The 20,058-nt window shown below is 42.2% G+C and overlaps 2 protein-coding genes across 5 annotated transcripts; both read left to right on the top strand.

The window, feature by feature from the left end:
• Positions 1-46: 46 nt before the first annotated feature.
• THG1L (tRNA-histidine guanylyltransferase 1 like) lies at positions 47-7,482 on the top strand. Of its 4 annotated transcripts, none has more exons than XR_004167612.2 (8): positions 47-312; positions 1,442-1,618; positions 2,038-2,207; positions 2,896-2,984; positions 3,626-3,733; positions 4,865-5,047; positions 5,787-5,836; positions 6,154-7,480. XR_004167612.2 is itself a non-coding variant. In XM_031598206.2 (7 exons), exons 1-6 carry the CDS (start codon positions 131-133, stop codon positions 5,024-5,026), a joined length of 888 nt encoding a protein of 295 aa, XP_031454066.1. In that variant the 5' UTR covers positions 47-130; the 3' UTR covers positions 5,027-5,047; positions 5,787-7,482. The 4 variants fall into 4 exon arrangements, 2 of the variants coding, with proteins under 2 accessions (XP_031454066.1, XP_031454067.1); XR_016471493.1 differs by having other exon boundaries at positions 5,787-6,264; positions 6,854-7,476; XM_031598206.2 differs by having other exon boundaries at positions 5,787-7,482.
• Positions 7,483-7,690: 208 nt separating this feature from the next.
• LSM11 (LSM11, U7 small nuclear RNA associated) lies at positions 7,691-19,718 on the top strand. The gene is made up of 4 exons (XM_031598204.2): positions 7,691-8,125; positions 9,252-9,391; positions 10,097-10,180; positions 11,772-19,718. Exons 1-4 carry the CDS (start codon positions 7,702-7,704, stop codon positions 12,174-12,176), a joined length of 1,053 nt encoding a protein of 350 aa, XP_031454064.1. The 5' UTR covers positions 7,691-7,701; the 3' UTR covers positions 12,177-19,718.
• Positions 19,719-20,058: the final 340 nt, after the last annotated feature.

Below are 20,058 nucleotides of genomic sequence, written 5' to 3'. Positions count from 1 at the left end.
AACGCACAATGCGGTCGCCATGGAGACCCGCTTCCAGGATCCATAGAGAAGTCCTCCAAGGCGCCTAGAAGGGCTCACTGCTGTGCCGTCTCTGGGGGGGGCGCCCTGCACTTCCGCCTCTCCGCTGGCCATGCTGTGCTGCCTGCGGGCGGCAGTGGCGGCCATCTCGGCGGGTTGCGGGGCGGGCTGTGTGCGCGGCCGCTTCTCCATGGCGAAAAGCAAGTTCGAGTATGTGCGGGACTTTGAGACGGACGACACTTGTCTGCCCAACTGCTGGATAGTGGTCCGGTTGGACGGCCGCAATTTCCACAGGTGAAGGCCGGGTGGGCAGCCAATGGGCGGGCAGCTTGTTGCGGGGTGGTTGCTATAGCAACGCGACCTGGACCTGGTATGGGGGGGGTGTCTGGCTGTAAGAGCCACGTCCTGCTTAACAAGCGTGGCTGTGACGGGGACACGGTGTACCTGTGGGGAGGGAGGGATTGCAGCTGGTGTGGAGGGACCGTGTTTGTGTTTTTGGGGTCAGCATCCACCTTTCTTCGGGATAAATCCTGTTGCTGGGGCTTTGATCTCTGGTTTGCTCGAGTCTGATTTCAGTAAAGCTGCCAAGTTTTGATGTATTTGTTGGTAGTGTTGTCTCGGTGGGACTGAGGTGCCCTAGGAGAAAATGGCCTTACAGGAAATGGTATTTGTCATCATCTGAATCCAAGTGAAATAAGAATGATGGGTTAGGATGAGAGCCTGATGAGAAACAGAATAAGTTTTCTGCAGTGTATGCAGGTTACTCTGAAAATAATGCTTCTGACTTATTTCTTTGAAAACTACAACAGCTACAAAGAGCACAATAGCACTGTTTGATAGAGAAAATTCTCAGCTACAAAACACTATTTTTCAGTGCAGTCACCACCATGAACTATGCATTTTCGCCAGCAATGAATAAGAGCCTGCATGCCACACTTGTATGAATTGGTACCAGCAGAGCTGACCCACTGTCACGGTGCTAAAACTCAGTAGTCACTGCTTAACAGTGCTGACATCCACTGTTTGGCCTCCATAAACATTCAGCAAGTGATGAATGTCAGTGGGTGCCTTTTTTTCCACCTAGAGGAATATTGTTCCAAACCTTTGCTTCATGTGCCTTTCCGTGTCAGACTGCCCCTCTGCTGCCATCTGTCACATGGCAACAAAATGTAACAGAATATTGGTGGGATGGTTCAACCACTACTGCCATTCCACCAACATCTACCTCTGACATCATGGACCAGCAGGAGGCATTACTTTTGGATCAGCTCTTATGTAAAACCAATTTTTTGTTACTGTTCTTCACACCTGTAAGGAATTGTAAATCAATATTTGTAAGAACTAAATACAAAGAAAATGAATCAGTTCACATTTCCGAGCGACCTTATAAAGGATTCTTATTCTACCATTTTTTTCCTTGAAGGTTTGCTGAGCAACATGAGTTCAAAAAGCCAAATGATGACCGTGCTCTTCATCTGATGACCAAGTGTGCCCAGACAGTGATGCAGGAGTTGGAGGACATTGCTATTGCTTATGGACAGAGCGATGAATACAGTTTTGTTTTCAAAAGGAAGAGTAAATGGTTTAAAAGAAGAGCAAGGTAACACCTGCTTTGGTATGAAAGTGAGCTTGTCTCTAAGCCTGTGCCTTGGCCCTCATCTTTACGTTTGCCTTTATCTGTACACAGAGGCTACAGGCTGGGCTGTATTTGGAAACATGTACTACAACTAGTTCTGGTTCTCAATGTGAACTGTGCAAGCAGTGTTTCTGTAGCGTATAGTGATGTGAAGCTTTAGGTAGTTTTGGTAAAACAGGGCTTCTTTTAGCAAAGTGTTTTGCTTTCCAAACTCGTGTACTTGATTTATAAAAGATTGTGCCATTGCTGAACTGTTGGACCATTATATAAGAAATAAAGCCATAATGTCCATCAGAATTACTGCCATTGATACATCGTGGTTATATGTCCATATTGCCATACTAATGCATGCCTTTCTTTTCCTTTTGTTTTGTGTTTACAAGTAAGTTCATGACTCATGTGGTCTCCCAGTTTGCCTCAAGTTACGTTTTCTATTGGAAGGATTACTTTAAGGACCAGCAACTTCTGTACCCACCAGGATTCGATGGACGAATTGTGCTGTATCCCAGCAACCAAAACTTAAAGGACTACCTCAGCTGGAGACAAGCTGATTGTAAGCTTTTCTAGAAAATTGAACAGTTGAGTTTTCATCCTCTCTAAATAGAAATGTCCTTATTGCCATTGTGTTTGTATACGGAACTTGTCAGTTAAAGAACAGCAGGTAGGATGGTATTTTTTTAAATAGGAAGTGTATGTATTGCAGTGGGACTTGTCTGGATGCATAAGTGTCAGCTAGAATTCTGAATATTTAGATGATGACTGAATTTGCTGCATGCTGGGTGTGAATTCAGTACAGGAAATATTAATAGAATTTGGTTATGATTGTTTGTTTCATATTCTTGAGTGTCCTCATTTAATCTTAAATGAAAATCTTCTGAAATGTGGGAAAGTGATAGAGGTTAAAAGGGCTGCATATACCATGCTGAAAGACAGTATTTGGTTTCATTTCTAAGTCTCCATTAACATGTAGCCCTTGTTGTTCAAACTGAGATAACTAAGGTCATACAAAAAACTCCCTTCTTCCCCTGCTCTTCCTTTTCAGATGTAAAATTAATCTGTCTTCTAGTTATTAACAGTATGCAGTGTGTTTAAAAATGGATCACAAAGACTGTATCTTCTCTACCGAATGATATTATTTATTCTCTGAAGTTTTTTGTTGTGACTCTGGGAATTAAATTGCTTTTTATTTTTTTTGAGCATTCAGTCAATTTTTTTTTGGTTTTTTTTTGTTTTTTCTGTAGGCCATATCAATAACCTTTATAACACAGTGTTTTGGATGCTTGTACAGCGGAGTGGTTTGACACCAGTGCAAGCACAGGATAGACTCCAGGTAAGAATCTCTCAAGATTATGTTCTAGGCACAAAGAAAATCATCTGGTCTGCCAAGTTGTGCTTTGCCTGCTCAGCAGCCCTGGCTGACTTTTCTGTTCCTACTATAGCAATTTTGTGGGTGCATATTCAACAACTTCTTGAATTGTAAAGATGATGATATGATTAGCAAATAATACATTTTATCTGGAATTTTACCAGTATTTTAATTTCTTATTTAGTGAGTTCAGAAATTTTGAAAACATCATGTAAACATTGGCGTCTGTAAGTAAGAAATAAAATGAAAGGATTCAATTAGTATGAGTTCCCAATCCCTCTTCTATTATTGTCTCATTGTGCAGATTTCAGGAGATTATTTCTGTTCTTCTCTTGGTTTCTGTTGACTTTCTATTTATCTTGAAAACATAAGACAGACTTGAAAAAAACCCCTGTTTTTAATATCCCCATTTAGCAGTTGAAAATAACTCCTGTGTTGGGGAAAATCAATTACACTTTGTAATTTAAAGATGAAAAACCTCTTTAAGTGCCATTACTACTTTCTGTATTTACCCATCTTCTGCTCTGCAGATTCAGTTTGCTTGTAACCTTGTTGGTTTGTTTCTGTCTTTTTCTATAAGAGTGCTTGCTTTCATTTTCTTGTAGGGAACTTTGGCTGGAGATAAGAATGAAATTTTATTTTCTGAATTCAATATCAACTACAACAATGAACCTTTGATGTATAGAAAAGGAACTGTCTTAATATGGCAGAAGGTAAAAACTTTATTACCACTTGCTTCCTGTTCTTGTTTTAAATAGCTACACTGTGACCAGAAAACTAGTCTGAGTGATCACCAAATGGGAATAATGCTCTGTGGATGTTTATTTTTAGAGATATTAAAGTAACCAAACTTTCCATATGATGTAGTGAAAGGTGGCTAAGTGTTTTGAAGGTGTTTTTAAATAACCACGTCTATCAGCATAGCAGCTTTGAGAAATTAGGAATTCTGCTTCTTGGAAAAAAGTACATTTTAGTAACTGTTGTCTGTTTTCACCGCAAAGGAGTCACAGTCATCCAATAACACATTCAATAACTCAGCTGGCAATAATTTAGTACCCTTTTCTTATGTAAAGGAACATACTACAGATTGCAGCTCTTTATGGGGAATTCCTTTTAAGGATAACTCAAACATTTTCATCATTCTGCATAACAGATGCAGTATTAGTGTAAGAAATACCAGTTCTGTATGAAGTCAGTCCCAGGAAACTGTAAATGTTTATGGCCTTCAATCTTTCTACCACAGAAGGATATATTTAATTAGTAATATGAGTGTTTCATGTGATCAGAACCCAAGCAGTCCATGCTAGGAGTTCTCTTTAATTTGTTCAGTCTTTTGACTCCTATATATGTGTGTGTCTGTATAAATATAAAGAATTAATTTGCTTGTGTGTTGGTTGTTTTTTTGTGTTTAGTTGTCGTTTGTTCCATTTTAGGCAGTGATTTCTATTACTTCATTTGAAATAATTAGAACAAGTAGAGGCTCTCCCCTGGGAATATATTTCACTTGATCCTTATATGTTATTTTTTCTTACTGATTTTGGACATTTTTGAGGTTTCCCATTTACTTTAAGTGGTTTTGAGTTAAATATTGTGCTTTAATCAAGGATATTTGCAGTCAGTTGCGTGGAGTTTGAGGTGACTTCCTCAAGCTACATGATGATGATGTGCAGTTTCACCTGTTCATGTGTCAGTTGTCAAACAGAATAGACTCTAAGTTTCTGAGTTCAAATTCTATAGTGTGCCATAGGGTTGATGGTTACTTTTACTATAGCTCTTATTCTTGTCCATTTGTGAATCCCCTCTGAAGTCTTATATGTCTGCTAATGTGTCAACTCTATTTTCAGGTGAATGAGGTAATGACTAAGAAAATTAAACTGCCAAAGGAATCAGAAGAAAAGGAAGTTGAAGTGACCCGGACTCGGACTAAAGTTGTTCCCCTGCACTGTGACATTATTGGAGAACAGTTCTGGGAGGAATATCCTGAGATTCTGGCTGAGGATAGCTGATATTTCTGATGAGTGTAACTGGTAGTTTGTTTTGCTCTGCTTGAGTTGTTGCCTACTGGGAAAGTATGGATTGTCATTGGCAGATTTTAACCTGTAAAATGTCTCCAACATTACGCTGCTTTCAGCACTGTAAAGTTGCCTGGAAATGAGACACTGCTATGTTGTCTGACATATGAAGATGGATCCATGTGGAAAGCCTTAAGTCATACTCTATTTGAAATGTTAAGAACTCGTCATAAATTGACTGATGCTTGTACATACAGAAGAAGTGTATAGAAATGTTATGTATTTCTATAGCACGTAAATCATGGGATGTTTTACTAACTGACAGCTTACAAAAAAGCTTGTGTATTGAATAGTTAAGGGCAGAGGAAAAAGTCCTTATTTTTTTTACTTTCAATTCAGAGACAGATCAGAATACTTCAAGTGACATTTAGTATTAAATTTCCAGGCCCCTGTGATATTAGTGAAAAAACTCTTCAACTTCCTAATGACTGATCCTTACAGAGTGGAAATGAAGTACCCCAGCAGTTTCCTATGACTGATTTTAAATGCTTTTATCAAATGTACAGGATTTTTATACTTCTAAACTATTAAAAAATAGTTATTTCTTCCTTCTTTATTTATTATTTGGACTTTTTCATTGCTGGGACTTTTAGTAATAATCAGTGAAGGTTTCAGATAGTCTGAGAGTAATAAAACTGTACAGACTTTAATTCTATTAGGACATAAATAGACATTGTGCTCTCATCTTCTGTAGACTGGAAGTCATCTATCCACTACTTGAAATGGAAGAACAAATGCAGCAAAGTGAGTATGTTCTTGTAAGGATTATGCTAACAAGAACTTGTGTTGCTGTTCACTGGTTTTCTTGAGGTAGATACAGATATAGCAGTCATGACTGTATACACTGAGGAGGAGGGAGGGAGTTGTTGCTGAAGTTCATCACTGTTTAACTATTAATTAATCTACTGAAGAGCAGAAACATTTCTGCTAACATAAAGGGACTTGCCCCAGGAGAAATGGAATTTGAGGGAAATAACCTATTTCAGTACAAATGCTTTTATATGATTATAATTGTATTTCTATAAGAATGATATTACTGCTTTTAACCATGCTGGTTTCAGAAACATGGTGCTAGAACCATAATCTGGTTGGCAAGCTGTTGTTAAGGGAGAACCACAGTTGGGACCACCCATAGAAATGGAAAGAGGATCAAATAGCACTAACAAAGTCAGGTAAGTGCTGAGCTGAGTTGGTTTATCTGCTTTTCTTCTTACAAGAACTTCTACGTTTAAGGCAACGTGCAATTCTTATTAAATGAAAAACACAAGCCCATAAACAGGCATTTTGCTGTGTTTTGAAATACTGCTTGCACTTTCTTCCTTTTTCTGAGAATGAACAGTTAGTCTGTGCAGTTACAGTATTGGGACAGGAAGCTCCATGATGTATCCTAATTCTGAGAAATTAATGCTAAACAATAAGAATAATATATATTCTTAATTTGTAGAATGGCACATACAATTTCTGGGAAGAGGATATGAGGGAGTTTGAGAGACGATTCTGTATGAATCATTTTGCTGCAGTCATTGAGAGCTGTTTCTCTGGTGGCTTGGGGTTTTTTGATGTATATTTTTAAAATCAGAAATGTGATTTTCTTCAGTCTTATCTGCCATGTTCCTACCTGGTACCTAATTTCAGACACTGCCTGTAGAGCAACTGCTCCGGAAGTGGCAATATTTGGGTTTTGCAGTCTGAGTAAAGATGAGAAAACATTGCAACCACGGTCATGTCTCATGTAGGTATTGTATTGTTCATTTTTTCCAGGGGCTGCTGCATGACAGGGGATGTGATGTATAGACACACATATACACACTCAAGGCTGTGCAAAGCTGGGTTTGCCTCTGCTGCCAGCGTTATGGCAGTATCAATACAGTATTATGTAGGTTTTTAATCTCATATAGTGTGATTTTCTGATTCATGCTGTGCTTTGTCTCCTTATGCACGCACACTGTGTGTGTCTGAACAGAGGTATCAGGTTTTTCCATTTAACTCATCCTTACAACATGCAGTAAGTAAACATCGTATGGAGGGAGACTTTGGAACCAAGTTATGAATTGGCTTCACAGCCACAGCCTTCCATTTTTGTTAATTTAAATGCTGAGAGGAGAAAAAAAACTTCCTTGTGTGCTTACTGGACTTCAAGTAGGTGGTGTTCTCATATGTAACCTCATATAGGACCTCACTGCACTGAAAAAGCGGAGCTTTGTATGGTTGGTGGGTAACTGTGTCAGCTCTATTGCTGCAGCAGGAAGCATGGCGCCTCCGTGAGCCAGTTACAAAATATTAATTAAAAGGCGGGGGAATCTGTTACAGTAAAAACACGCAGCAACAGTACCGCAGCATCGCCTTTCCTGGGAGAAATGTTCCTGAGCTGTATAGGATGTAATGGGCTGAAAGGAAGGCGGTGCTGCTCGCCTCGTGCGCGGGCTCCGAGCAGCACCGCCCGACGCTGCGGCTGCACGGCGAGGTCACGGATTGCCGCAGCGTCGCTGGCGGCCGACAGCCCCGCACCGCGCGGTGCGCCGCCCCTCCCCGCTCCGTTCCCGCGCCCCGCGGGGCTCTGCGGGCGGCGCGGCAGCGCCCCCTATCGGCGGGCGGCGCCGCAGCCCGGCATGGAGGAGGACGAGGGGGCTGCGGGCGGCGCGGAGCAGCGGCACCCCCGCCGGCGGCCCGGGGCCGAGCGCTCCCCCAGCCCCAGCCGCCTGGACGTGAGCTCCAGCCGCTTCGACCCTCTGCTGGCGCTGTACTCCGCCGACACCCCGCTCCCCTTCCCCTCCGCGCCCTGCTTCAACAACCTCGCCGAGTACGAGAGCTTCCAGCGCGGCCTGCTCCGTCCGCGCGGCCGCCGCGGTCCCTCCGTCCGACGCGGCCCTTCCGCAGGGCGCTCCGCCCGCCGCGGTCCTCCGGCCTCAGACCCCGAGCGAATCCAGCGCCTCCGCAGCCTCATGGTGAACGCGGGCCCCGAGCAGGACGCGGCGGGCGGCGGCACGGCACGGCGCAGGAGGGCGCCGCGAAACGTCCTGACCAGGATGCCGCGTAAGGCGTGCGGGGCCGGGCTGTGCGGGGCTGCGGCGTTTGGGCCGGGCTGTGCGTGGGAGGCCGAACGGTTTTTGGTGTTTTATTAAAAACTCTGCGGGTTTTCTGCGGTCTCAGCGCTGTCACCTCCGCGCCGTTCTTTACGCAAAGCTCAAAACGTTCGGTTGTGAATGACTGAAGCAGAAGTTTTTTCTTGTGTGGGTGCCAAAGCATAACGAATGCCTTGCTGCAGGTGCTGCGTGAACCTAAATCTCGTTGTGTTTAGGATTTCCAGAAGGATCGGCTTTAAATATTGCTTTGGTGGCTTTATATGATGGCTGAGTTTGGAATGCTATGGCTGAAACAGAAGGAAAAAAGAAAAACACTATGTAAAAATTAACGTCTTAATGCAGCTCACGTCTGCATTGAGAACGTATATTTTATATTCATGCTTATCAGATGAGACAGCACTTGCTAAGACACAGCACCTGGATATTTTTAAGGTTCCTCTGAAAAAGAAACATAGGAATCTGAACCTGCACTCTGAAAGAACTAAAAGGATCCTGTGAGTTCTCAGGGTTGGTTTGAAAATACGCTGTGTGGTTAAAAACATCAGTTTGGTGTAGTGTCACCTGTGCTTCAGAGCATGGTTTGTTGTCAGTTGGGTTGGAGAAAGTCTCTGCTTGACCTTAAATCAAAGCCAGGAGTAGAGGAGGCAGCTTGTATTGGTCTGAAAGCAGTTTTCTCCAGCTGTCCTGGCAGTGGACATGGAAAGAAGACATTGGATCTCAAAATAATAAAAAAAAGTGATTTAGGTTAATTCATGGGGAGCTGTTCCATGCAGCCAGACTCTGCACATCAGCTGCTGTACAGTAACATGAGGCTTGCAGTGTAGGTATATATTCCTGATGTGCAATCAAGCCTTGAATTTGCAGCCCCTAAAATGCAAGGAGAAGGGTTATCTCTGGTTGAGATATTTTTGTTCGTATGAAAAGCTGCAGGAGGACTTAAGTAAATATTTTTCATTCTGGAGGAATTGTTTTGTACCAAAACCTGCTGTGCTTCCACTGTAAAGCAAATAATTTCTTCGTACATTTATTATGAATGTATTTTGTTGAAGACCAACCATGTTCTCTTTCTGTTTTAGTGCATGAAGGCAGCCCACTGGGGGAGCTCCACCGCTGTGTCCGAGATGGTGTAAAAATCAACGTTCACATCCGCACTTTCAAGGGGCTCCGTGGAGTCTGCACGGGCTTCTTGGTTGCATTTGACAAGTTCTGGAATATGGTAATTACCATTCCAAGCCCTTCATTTATAGCTGCAACACTGAAAACTTGAAATTTGCAACAGGTGTAAGCAAATTGTGTTTACAGATGTGGTGCTGTGGTCCCTAAATCTTGTACGCTTTGGCATTGAGTGCTGGGTTTCAGCCTCAGTGCTGTGTGGTGTTGGGTTGGTGTGTCTGGCTGACCCCCAGCTGCTTGATAGGTCTTAGGTGGGGATGGAGAGATGTTGAAGAGTACCAAGAGCCTCAAAGGTTTTATGTAAGAACCCCAGAAGGTGGAATATGAGGAATATCAGGAGCTTTTGGAGATTTCTCTGATGTCTTTCACTGATAAGTTGCTTTTGCATCTCAGTGAAAAAGCTATCCCTCTGTTCTACTACGTGTACATCTTAGTGACTGTGAAAGGAACTATTACAAATCTGTGGCTGTGAAAAGCTTGGAAATAGGTAGAAAAAAAACAAAGATTTTGAAAGCAGGGCTCAGAAAGGTTTTGTAAGTAATACAGGATGAGTGTTGGGCTTTGCTGTTACTTTTATGCCTCGGTAGAACTCAGATGACACAAAGCCACCTCCAAAGCACATCTTGTTCCTAGTGTGGATTTTCTCTCAGTTAGAACATCATTTCATAATGCAATGAGACAAAACTGGCCTGGAGTCTCTGTGTTGTTTTTTTATTTTGTACTTTCCCTCTCTTTAATGTTCTTCTAGGCCCTGACAGATGTGGATGAGACATACAGGAAGCCAGTACTGGGCAAAGCTTTCTATGCAGAACCTCAGCTCTCACTGACCCGGGTAGGTAACCCTCTGCCATTCTAATGTTTTGAGTATCTCATTGTTCAGTGTAGTGGAAGAGGAGCATTGACTGGAAAACTATGCTTACAGTAGAAATGTTTTACCTCCTTTTATTACAGGTGACTCTAAAGTGACTTGAACTGAAAAGTTAAGTTTTCTGAACTTCTGAAAGTACTTTGGCTATAGATCAGTGTTACTGATGTTCTGCTTTAGAATTTCCAGTATCAGATCACAATTGCTGTCACTGCTTAGTTCAATATGCTGATCTTCAGTAAGTTCAGTCCCTGGTTCTTGACTGGTTTGTTCTCTGCTGTCTGGTTTTGCACTATCACATTTTCTGCCCTCTGATAGCCAGTGTAAATCCAGCATAAATCCAGTGTTTTGTGCCCTAGCTAGTTTGGTACAAAAGCACTTTCTGCACTCGTGATTGATCCAGTCCTCATTTGTTCCACCAAGTGATTTGCAGTTCCTAACTGGTACTAATGTTTGTGGAGTGACAGTCTTTCTAGCCAGCAGTGTGTCTGTCTTGTCACTTGAACTTCTAGCCTAGCTTCTGCAAAGCCCAAAATTCTTCATGCTGCTGCAAAGCAAAACTCTAGGATCCAGCTACAAACACGTTTGTGAAGTTGGAAACTGAAAAAGTGATACACAAACTTCTGAACAATGAAGGAAAAAAAGTGACAAGGCTGTGTCTACTCAGTGGCATACCTTGGGGCCTTCTGAACATCACAGGAGCATTACGAAAACTTTAAATGGCTCCATTGCAAGGAATTTGCTTTTAAATTCCTGCCATTTAAATCTCTTCTCTGAGATTTCCTTCTTTTTCAAAAAAAAAAAAAAATTAGTTTAAAATAATCAAGTTGTCATTGTTAGTTTTAGCCAGCTCTCACAGAGACTCGCTACCCGTCCTGTTGCTAGGAAGAGACTGCCTCACCAAGAATCCTTTTCATTTGTCAGGATTTCATAAAAGCTTGGTGCTGCCAGAGTAAAAGCAGTCCCTTTTCCAGATTCTGAATTGTGTATTCTTGGAGAAATGAGCTCATGCAGTGCTTTGGATCTGCTGCTGTAGCTTTAATTATTTTCCTATTGTTTTTGGTCTGCTCACCTCCCAGAAGTGGCCTTCTTCAGTTTGTTTCCAGGAGCACAAAGAATGTTTCAGCACGCATTCCTTGCTGTTTGAGGCTCCTTATCTTGGAGATGTGTGTCCCAACTGGGGACACAAGGATGGAAATTTCTCTATTTGACAGAATTACAAGAGATTTGGGAGAAGTGACCTAACAGAGCGACTTAGTAGCTTTCTGTTGTACCTGACCATGGTTAAATGCTACTGCACATCAGTATTGCTCCCCACATTCCTTAATTATTGTGTAAATATGCTTATGTACTTACAGGAGATCTGTTTACCTTATGTCACAGCTTGACTTTGGCAACAAAGCATGTATCATAGTAGTTATTTCTGGTAAAGATTCTTTGTTCATTGAGTATTATGAGAACTGGTTTGGGACCGTGTACTCAAATACCATACAGAAGTGCAGAACAAGAGGCTTTCCTTGTTTTCTGAGTGGTCACATACAGAAATGTTCCTTTACAGCTGTTTGACAGACTCAAGCTGCAGGATGCCTCTGTGAAGAAGGGAGCTGACTCAAAGACTGTATCAGGGGAGCTAGCCCTGACAAATGACTCTCAGACGCCTGGATGGAAAGTTGGATCGGGACGAGGGAGAGAAGAAGATGAGCGTGAGAAGCAGAAACGCTTGGGCAGAGGTGGAGAAAAGAAGGTGCCAGGAGACAGTTTGCATCTGGCTGTCAGAGGTGAAGCTGATGTGGGCAGCGGGACTGCTCACACAGGGGGTGCCACTGCTGGTGGTACCCGCATAAGAAGCCAGGCACGGAGAAAAAGAAGGCCCAAAGTGGATTATCAACAGGTGTTCACACGTCACATAAATCAGATTTTTATTCGAGGAGAGAACGTCTTGCTTGTCCATTTAGCTCATTGACTTGGATGAGCCTTCGTCAGTGTATTTATTTGATAGCATGAATTGCTGTGGTAGCTCTCATTCCTATTTAGCATTCTTGTGAATGTGGTACTGTGACAGGTTTCCCACTGCCATAACAAGGTAGGGGAAGTAATTCTAACTGGAGTATCCTGAGCTTACTGCCAAAGCACCCTCCTTCAGTCTCTGCTGGGGGGTCTCAGGGTGAGCAGCATAGTTTTGCTTTGTGAGATGAGGGGGATGAGCACAGAGCCCACTGCTTCTTAAAAAGTAAACAGCTAAGTCAGGAAGGTTGGTAGAGAATGTTTGTGTAGTCAGATATAGGAGTGAACTGTGACATATGTTTAAGGAGCTGAAGATGAGATCTCCACCTGAAAGAAATCACAAATGATATTTTGCATGTTCTGAGGAATCCCTGATTTCACATGTTCCAAAACCAACTGTTTATCTGCCATTATTACACAGATGCCTTCTCTTCCAGATGTAATTCTGACAGTCAGATTAAATAATGTGTGAAAAGGTGGGGTGGCATGCTACTGAGGCTTCATCATTAGCTCTGTAATGCTCTTTGTGATAGAAAACCTCTTCTCTCAGTTGAAGACTATTCTTTTTCTGTTAATGATTGCCAGGATTTAATCTTTTTGCAATGTCATAGCTTATGCTCCTGTTTGCAGTGCCATGCTTTCACCATGTGTCACCAGCAAGCAGCTAATGGAGCTGATGTAGGGACCTCCATGTTTGGAGAATCTCTCTGAATGCTGTGGATGCATATGGAAAACTGTACCTTTCTCTTTCACCCATTTGCTTCCTGTTGCAATAGCAATATCTGCAAAGATGTAGTTTTCCTTCTCAGATACAAGTGTTCTTGCTGAGCACATCGTGCTGTATCTAAGCGCCTTTAAATTCCCTCTGTTGAAACTAGAGGTGCTCTGTCTCCAGCTGTTCTTGGGGAGCACAAATTGTCATGATTCTTTTCTATCTGTATAAAAGTCAAACTCAGCTCATCGGTCATTTTATTTTAGCAGTGTTCTTAAGCTATGACAGATCAGACCAGGCTTCTGCATATATAAACTGCTTTCTGAGAGCTAAGTACAAAAGTTTGAGGTAAATAATGCTGTTAAATTACTTAGTCTGTTCTCTTGGATGGCAGAGGAGCTAGATTTCATGCTGCTATTCCTATTTTCGTACCAACTACCTTATGCTTCACAGCAGCTCTGGTGTGAAGATGTGAAATTGCCAGGACAACAGGTAAAACAGCTTTCTAGTGCTTTATAGCAGGTCTTGTATTGCATACTGAGGTCATAAGTCCTCAGACTGAGTGAGTGTCCTCTCGAATGACATGTTTCTATTGCAACAAGTGTGGTATATTGCTTACTTGTCATTAGGAGTACATCTGGTGCTTGGGTGAATTACAGAAGTCATTTAGCAGGAGCTCCTGGGCACGCAGAGTAGCTTTGAGCCTCTGGGGGAGTCTGAAACTTTTATGTCAGCATTTCAGATTGAGGTGGGGTTGGGTGACTGATCAGCACGGCCACTGAGAAGCAAATCTGAGTTCAGACTGGGACAAAAGTACCTCAGATTGAGAAGTGCTCTGGAGGCAAAAACCAGTTTCACGGAGTTAAGAAAAAAAGAATATTTACTATTTTTTATTACACGTAACTTCACTGCTGTAATTCCTTCCTACTATGAGCTCAGCACTGAGCAGATTCCTCCCTTGGAGGTTCTTGCCTCCTCTTGTGCTGTTGTTTGTGTTGATGTGGTCCCCTGTTCCCTTGTACGCAGTTTCCTTCTTTCAGTAGTTTCTCTCCTCAGGATGTTCCTTTCTAACTTTGCTTTCGGAACATTGTTCATCTCTTTACCCCTGGTGGCTCTTTCTGAACCTTTCCTGGTTGCCTTTCCTTGCACTTGCCAGCTGAACAGAATCCTCACAAATTATTGCAAGCGTATGAAGCTAGAAACAAGGAACTTCTTTCTGCTCCTGATTTCTCAGCAACTTTCATTGCAAATTACTGTTTTTCTTTATTTTTATTGTTTTCAGTGGTGTTTCTTTTTTCTCCTCCAGTTTCTGACTGGTTTGTTTCCGTTTCAGCTGTGTGGGCTGACTGTCTCTGCCTCTTCCATTCATGTGTGCCAAAGGCTGCTGGTTTGACACCTCTCCCTTTTCTCTCATACTTGACCAAGGGGTGTTGTATCTCCACTCAGGCTTCTGTGTCAGATCTTCCATTCAATTCTTGTAGTTTATTTTTCTAACCTTGTATCTGTATTTCTCTTTGTTTGCCTGTTTCATCCTTTCTTACACATTAAATAAGATACAGCTGTCTTGAGTGTTCTTTCAACTTTAGTGCCCTCTTTCCATGCCACTGACAGTTCATCATTTTCACTTATTACAACAAGTCTCAGTGTTTCCTTCCATAAAAGGTTTTTTTTCTGGAATCTTACAAGTGTTTGTTGCTTCATATCTATGCGTTTCTGATTGTAGATTCTATGAGAAATGCTGGTGCTCACACTTGCATTGGTGCCTTGATTTTTATATTGCTGACCTGTTCTTCCACAGTCATCACCTCAGTCCACAAACCTGGTTAAGAGTGATACCATTTTATTTCTTTTTCCTCTACCTCATTATTAAACTGTTCTTCCTCTTTTCTCATTGCTTTCTTATCTCTGAACTTGATTCAGTTTCTTTTCCACTTTAGCTGTAATGGTTTGTGTGGTGGTTCTTCCTTTATTTCCTAATTCTTACCCACTCACTTCTCATTATTTCCAAGCTGCTTCTTAAATACAGCCTCTTCCATTCTCCTAGTCTTCCTGTTCCCTACTTTTTCTGACAGCGTATCATTTTAAGGCCCATTATCTAAGTACTGTTTGATGAACTTTGTCTCATTCAAACATAGTATTTGTTTATGACTTAGCAAGTGATGCTGTACGTGTTGTCACTTGCATGTTTAATACTTCAGATAAAGTTTCTCTTTAAATAAAATTGAATGCGATTCTGAAGTGAAGTTTTCTACCTCAAGTATTCATGTAAATTGAACAAACCAAAACTACTTTGTTATTTTGGTTGTTGTTTCTGGTTGTTTCTTTCTGTTTTTTTTTTTTTTGCCTTTTCCAGACTCAGCACAGATCTGGGTTCTTCATTCGGCAGCTGGCTCCTCCTGCATTCTTCTTTTGCTGTAGTGTCACAAAGAAGGTGTGAGCATAGATATCTGAAGTTACTACGCTAAGACTGAGAGCAGGAGCAGGAGGCAGTCCTAAGAAACAAAGTAAAGGTCAGCAGGTTTTGAGACAAATGTAAAGAATCCCTGGAAGGGATTGCTCTCCTGGTTGCATTCTGCCTGGTTTCTGGGATGTTTTTCAGCCTGTTGGTAAGCACTGATTCTTAAAGCCCATTTGTTGTGAAGCACCAAATGATTGCAAGGAGCAGTGTTTTCTGATCCTCCTTTGAAAAAGTGCTGTGATCACTAGAGGTGATTTTAGGATAATTCCTGAAATAGCAGACGTGAAACTTGTGCAGTGTCACAATGCCAGCTGCAGATACATGATACAGTACGTATGACGTAATGCAGTAGTTTTAGAATTAAACTGTGGTGTCACAGATACTTCTCAGTGTCACCGTGTACCTTTCTATTGCCAGCATAGTTCAGTAGGGAATGAAGTCACATGGTAACTTTAATAAGGGCTATTTTGTTGTTTTTTTTGAATGGTGATGTAATTCTGAAGTCCTTTTCACACAGTCTGAGGGAGATTTTCATGACACCACAGCACAGATCCTTTATATGCTGTTGGGAAGTGAGGAAAACAGTGAGAACCAGGCTGAGCACCGCAGTGTTAGCCTGTAGTTGTGAGTATTGTTCTTTCTTGGGAAACTTTTACTCAGGTGCTTCATTTTTATCAAACACTTGGGAAGTATGGGGTGGTAACAGAATAGATAAGGCCAGTGTTAGAAAGGAGCTTGTAGAAAGTGCAGCTTTGAGTCTCTCACCTGACTAGTCTGGCTTGCTCATTGCCTGAAAGTTTTTCTGATCTAAAGTCAGGTGCCTAGCATGATGTTACTGAAATAGGCAGCACACAGTAGTTTGTGACTGCTTTTCTCCTTCAGCTACTGGACTGTTTGTTTCTGATGCAACTTTCCCCTGGGCACTGTTTAGAAGCAGGGGCAGGTCTCAGCAGCGTGCAGCTGGAATTGCCCATGAATTGCAGCGGATGAAGAAGTTTTCAGGAAAAAAAGGCAGCAGATATAAAAGATGTCTGATTTTTGTTGAATTTAGTGTTGTGTCCAACATGCTGCCCACAGTGCCCTTTCAGTTGCCCAGTGGCACCGACTGAAATGAAATCGGTACAAAGAATGATTTCATCTGGTCTTGAAAGAAAATGGGAAAGCAGATGGGTCAGCAAACTCAAGTATCTGAAGATGTGTAATTGCAGGTAAACTTCCAGTCTTTGATTAGACAGAGCAGAACTATAAGCAGCAGTTTAAGCTGAAGGCTGTGTGGCTGGATACAATTGCAAGGTGCAGCAGTAGCAGTGGTGCAGTGATTGCTTCAACCAGCCACACGCTTTCCTGAGAAGCTGTTGAGTAATATGTTTGTGGTTGCCTCAAAGCATAACTGCAAAATACTGTGAGTTGATATAAAGCTGTTTTCTGCCTGCATAGCAAAGTGTAAAGCAGAAATGCTAGATTGTGTGTCTTCTGCAGCCCAGAACTATTTCAGTTCATGCTTTCACCTCTTTGCATTGGCTTAAAAATTGGAAGCTTGTACTATAGCAATTATAAGACTGCCTTGTTAATGCTTACTAGAAATGATATTTAAAAATTAAGAGATTACAGGATATATGGAATTATGTGATACTGACTGATACAGTGACTAAAGGTTATATTATTGTGATTAAGGTATTACAAACCAAAAACCTCTTTTTTGAAGGATACTACGAAGATGCAGAAATGGAAATTTATGAAGCCACCGTAGGAACAAGAGAAGATAAAAAAATCCTTCCCTTCTAGTGCAGGAAGATGATCTTTGTAGAGAGAGGTAGTTATTTCAACACTGGTTCTCCCAGCATTTCCATGCTTGATGGGAGATGGGCATAAACAATCCAAAACCCAAAGTGACTTAGGCACAATCACAAACACAGCCCAAAGAGACATGAGTCTGCTTGCCAACTTGAGTATAAACAATCTTAACTTTACAGTGAAAGTTTCTAGAAGAGCAATTCCAGTTTGTAGCAATCAGGTGTCCACAGCGCTAGCAGTGTGCAGAGTTTTCTTGGCGTTACCATCTCCCACAAGATGTCTGTACAGTGGTTCCTAGAGGTGTGCTGTCCTGTGTTACCTTGTGTTTTACAGACAAAGCAGTGAATGTGCAGAGACGATTCTGTAGTGCAGCCTCCATTCGTTGAACCATGCCCCAAGGGTCTCTGCCAGGCTCCATCCCTTATAACTGATACATTTGATCCTGCCTATAAAAATGTGCAGAGGAAACCCAGTGGGAGAACAAACAACTAAGCAAATTTCCTCTTTTGAGGCAGGGCTGGCAGGAGGCTTGGTTTTCCTCGTTAACTTTCTGGGGGTGCGGGAGGCAGGACTGCTTCAGCAGGGGAATATCAGAGCTGGCTTGTCTCATGATGTTTACACGTCCTTTCAGATGTCACTGTAAGTGCTCCTGCTCTTAGCTGGGAGAAGTGGAGGCCTGTCAGGGAAGGAAAATGGCTTCTGATGTTCCTGGATAACTGTTTTATTAGCTGCTACCTTCACAGTGTACACTTGGATGACTTAGCTGAAGAAAATTAGTACACCTGAGACTTTCAGTCAGTCTTGTATTCGTTTAGAATGAAAAGTAGTTTGATCAGTTTGTGTAAAAACATATCCATCTTTTTTTTCCTCTCAAAAGATCAGTGCTCTCTCTCAGGCAAGAAATGAAAGCTGCTCCTGCTCCTTTAGTGATTGCTTCTGATTTGCACTGCTTCAGAGCAAAGTGCAGCTGTGTCATTGTACCTTCTGCCTGACAGATCATCCTGAGATGAGAAAATGAGAGAAGTGCTCCATTTCTTTAACTCTAAAATGGGCATTATGAGAGGACCAGTTGTATTGACCTCCTTCCAAATGGTGCATGCATCCAATATAGCTGCATGGACTGGGACTTACAACCAATTAGTCAGTTATAAAGCTCCCCCAGTGAAACACAAAGGGGCAGCATGACCTACCAGACCCATACGGGGTTGGAAGTCAGGTGCTGACAAATTCCAACCTCACTACTGCCACTCACTCACTGAATGGCCTTGGCATGTCACTTTCCTTATGCTCCACAGCTGTAATCCATCTGAGAGCAGTCCTTGCCTGTCTCACCAGTATCTGGGGGAGCAGCGAGCGCTACACAAGTGCTAAGTATTGTTATTAAAACTATAATATGTCAGGTAATGCAGATACATAGATCATCTGCCCTCTTCAGGCACTCGACTGTTAGCCTTGTGTCTTGGCACATGGGAAGTGTGCCAGACATCAGGTGTAATGACGCACCTCAGTCCTGGAATTACTTGTGTTTTCAAGGTCAGATCGGTGACTTCAATATCTGTTTCACACTGCAGTACCATGTTTGGTCAAACTGATAAATAAGGGTGTAACTTGTTTGTAATTCCTTCTCTGTCTTCCTATTTTGTTTCTTAGGAAGCTGATGCTGCTATGAACATATTGAATAATACCAAATTTGCAATATTCTGCTTTCCAGATATAAATGTTTATATTTAAAAGTGCTAAGACTACACTGCAATAAATAATATCCATTTAACAGTTGGCTTCAAAGCTTCCTTTTTGTGCTCTGTCTAATATGCTCATGACAGTGGTTAGGACAGGCACATGGATGTGGGGGCCACAAGTTCCAACTGTTAGTGCTTCTATCCAGTGTGTGATCTGAGGTGAAGCAGTTGTCTGTGTGTTCAAAAGTGTATTTAGCCACAAATTAACACCACCATACCTGTCTTTTAGAGATGCAGAAAGGAAGTGAACTTCACGCTGAAGAATGTAAGTACCATCCTGATCACTCAAAGGGCTGCTACATACAATGTGTCTTCCACCTGCCATGAGGAGAGGGTTTTCCAGGAAATGGAGAGACCCAGAGCTGCCATACAGTGTGAGCAGAGGCAGCTTCTGACTGCCAGGAAGCCCACAGTAAACGGTGCTGGTGCGTTTGGATCACAGGTGCTAAATATATGGGTGCAGGTTGCTAGAGGTGATAACAAATCTGTTGTGGAATTCAGGTGTTTTCTAAAGGAATCAACCTGCCAACTGCTTAAAGAATGCAAAATCTGCAGTTTAAAGCTACGAGCAGCAGCAGTAGGAGGATGAATGTAATGAGAAGGATCAGGCAGCAGCAAATTCGCAGAGGTCTGTACCCATTTACTTTCATTTGCATTTTAAAGTGGAGTTTTACACCAGGAGCATGCCCTTTCTGCCATGTGTCTGATATCTCCCTGATGTCATTGCAGTCAGAGTGGCAGTAGATTCTTGCTTGCTCTTTTAGGTTACAGCTCTGTCTGTTTAACTGACAAATGCAAAGGACACGAGTTGTTTGATGTTCCTGCAGGTTGTGAAGCACGTGCTCTAATGCCTCCCTAACCGGAGTCACATCAGTTGGTTTAAGTGCAGCAGTTGTACTCCTGAGCTTTCCATGAAACAAGTTTGGCACTGCCACGGAGCTTTTTGCATTGTTCTACTGCTCTTAGCTATTAAAACCTAAACTGTAGCTTTTCCAGTGCAAAGAGGCCTGCTAAAGCATGGTTGGAAATTTCAGTCTCGAATGCTGACTCAGACATGTGGGTTGGGGGTGTACTTGCTTGCAGGTGACGTGCATCTGAGAATACCTGTGCAGACATTTGTCTCATATCCATTGAGACC

This window comes from Phasianus colchicus, chromosome 15 (assembly GCF_987193195.1).
Source record: "Phasianus colchicus chromosome 15, bPhaCol1.hap1.1, whole genome shotgun sequence".
Taxonomy (NCBI): Eukaryota; Metazoa; Chordata; class Aves; order Galliformes; family Phasianidae; genus Phasianus; species Phasianus colchicus.
This window is presented reverse-complemented; position numbering and strand designations above follow the sequence as displayed.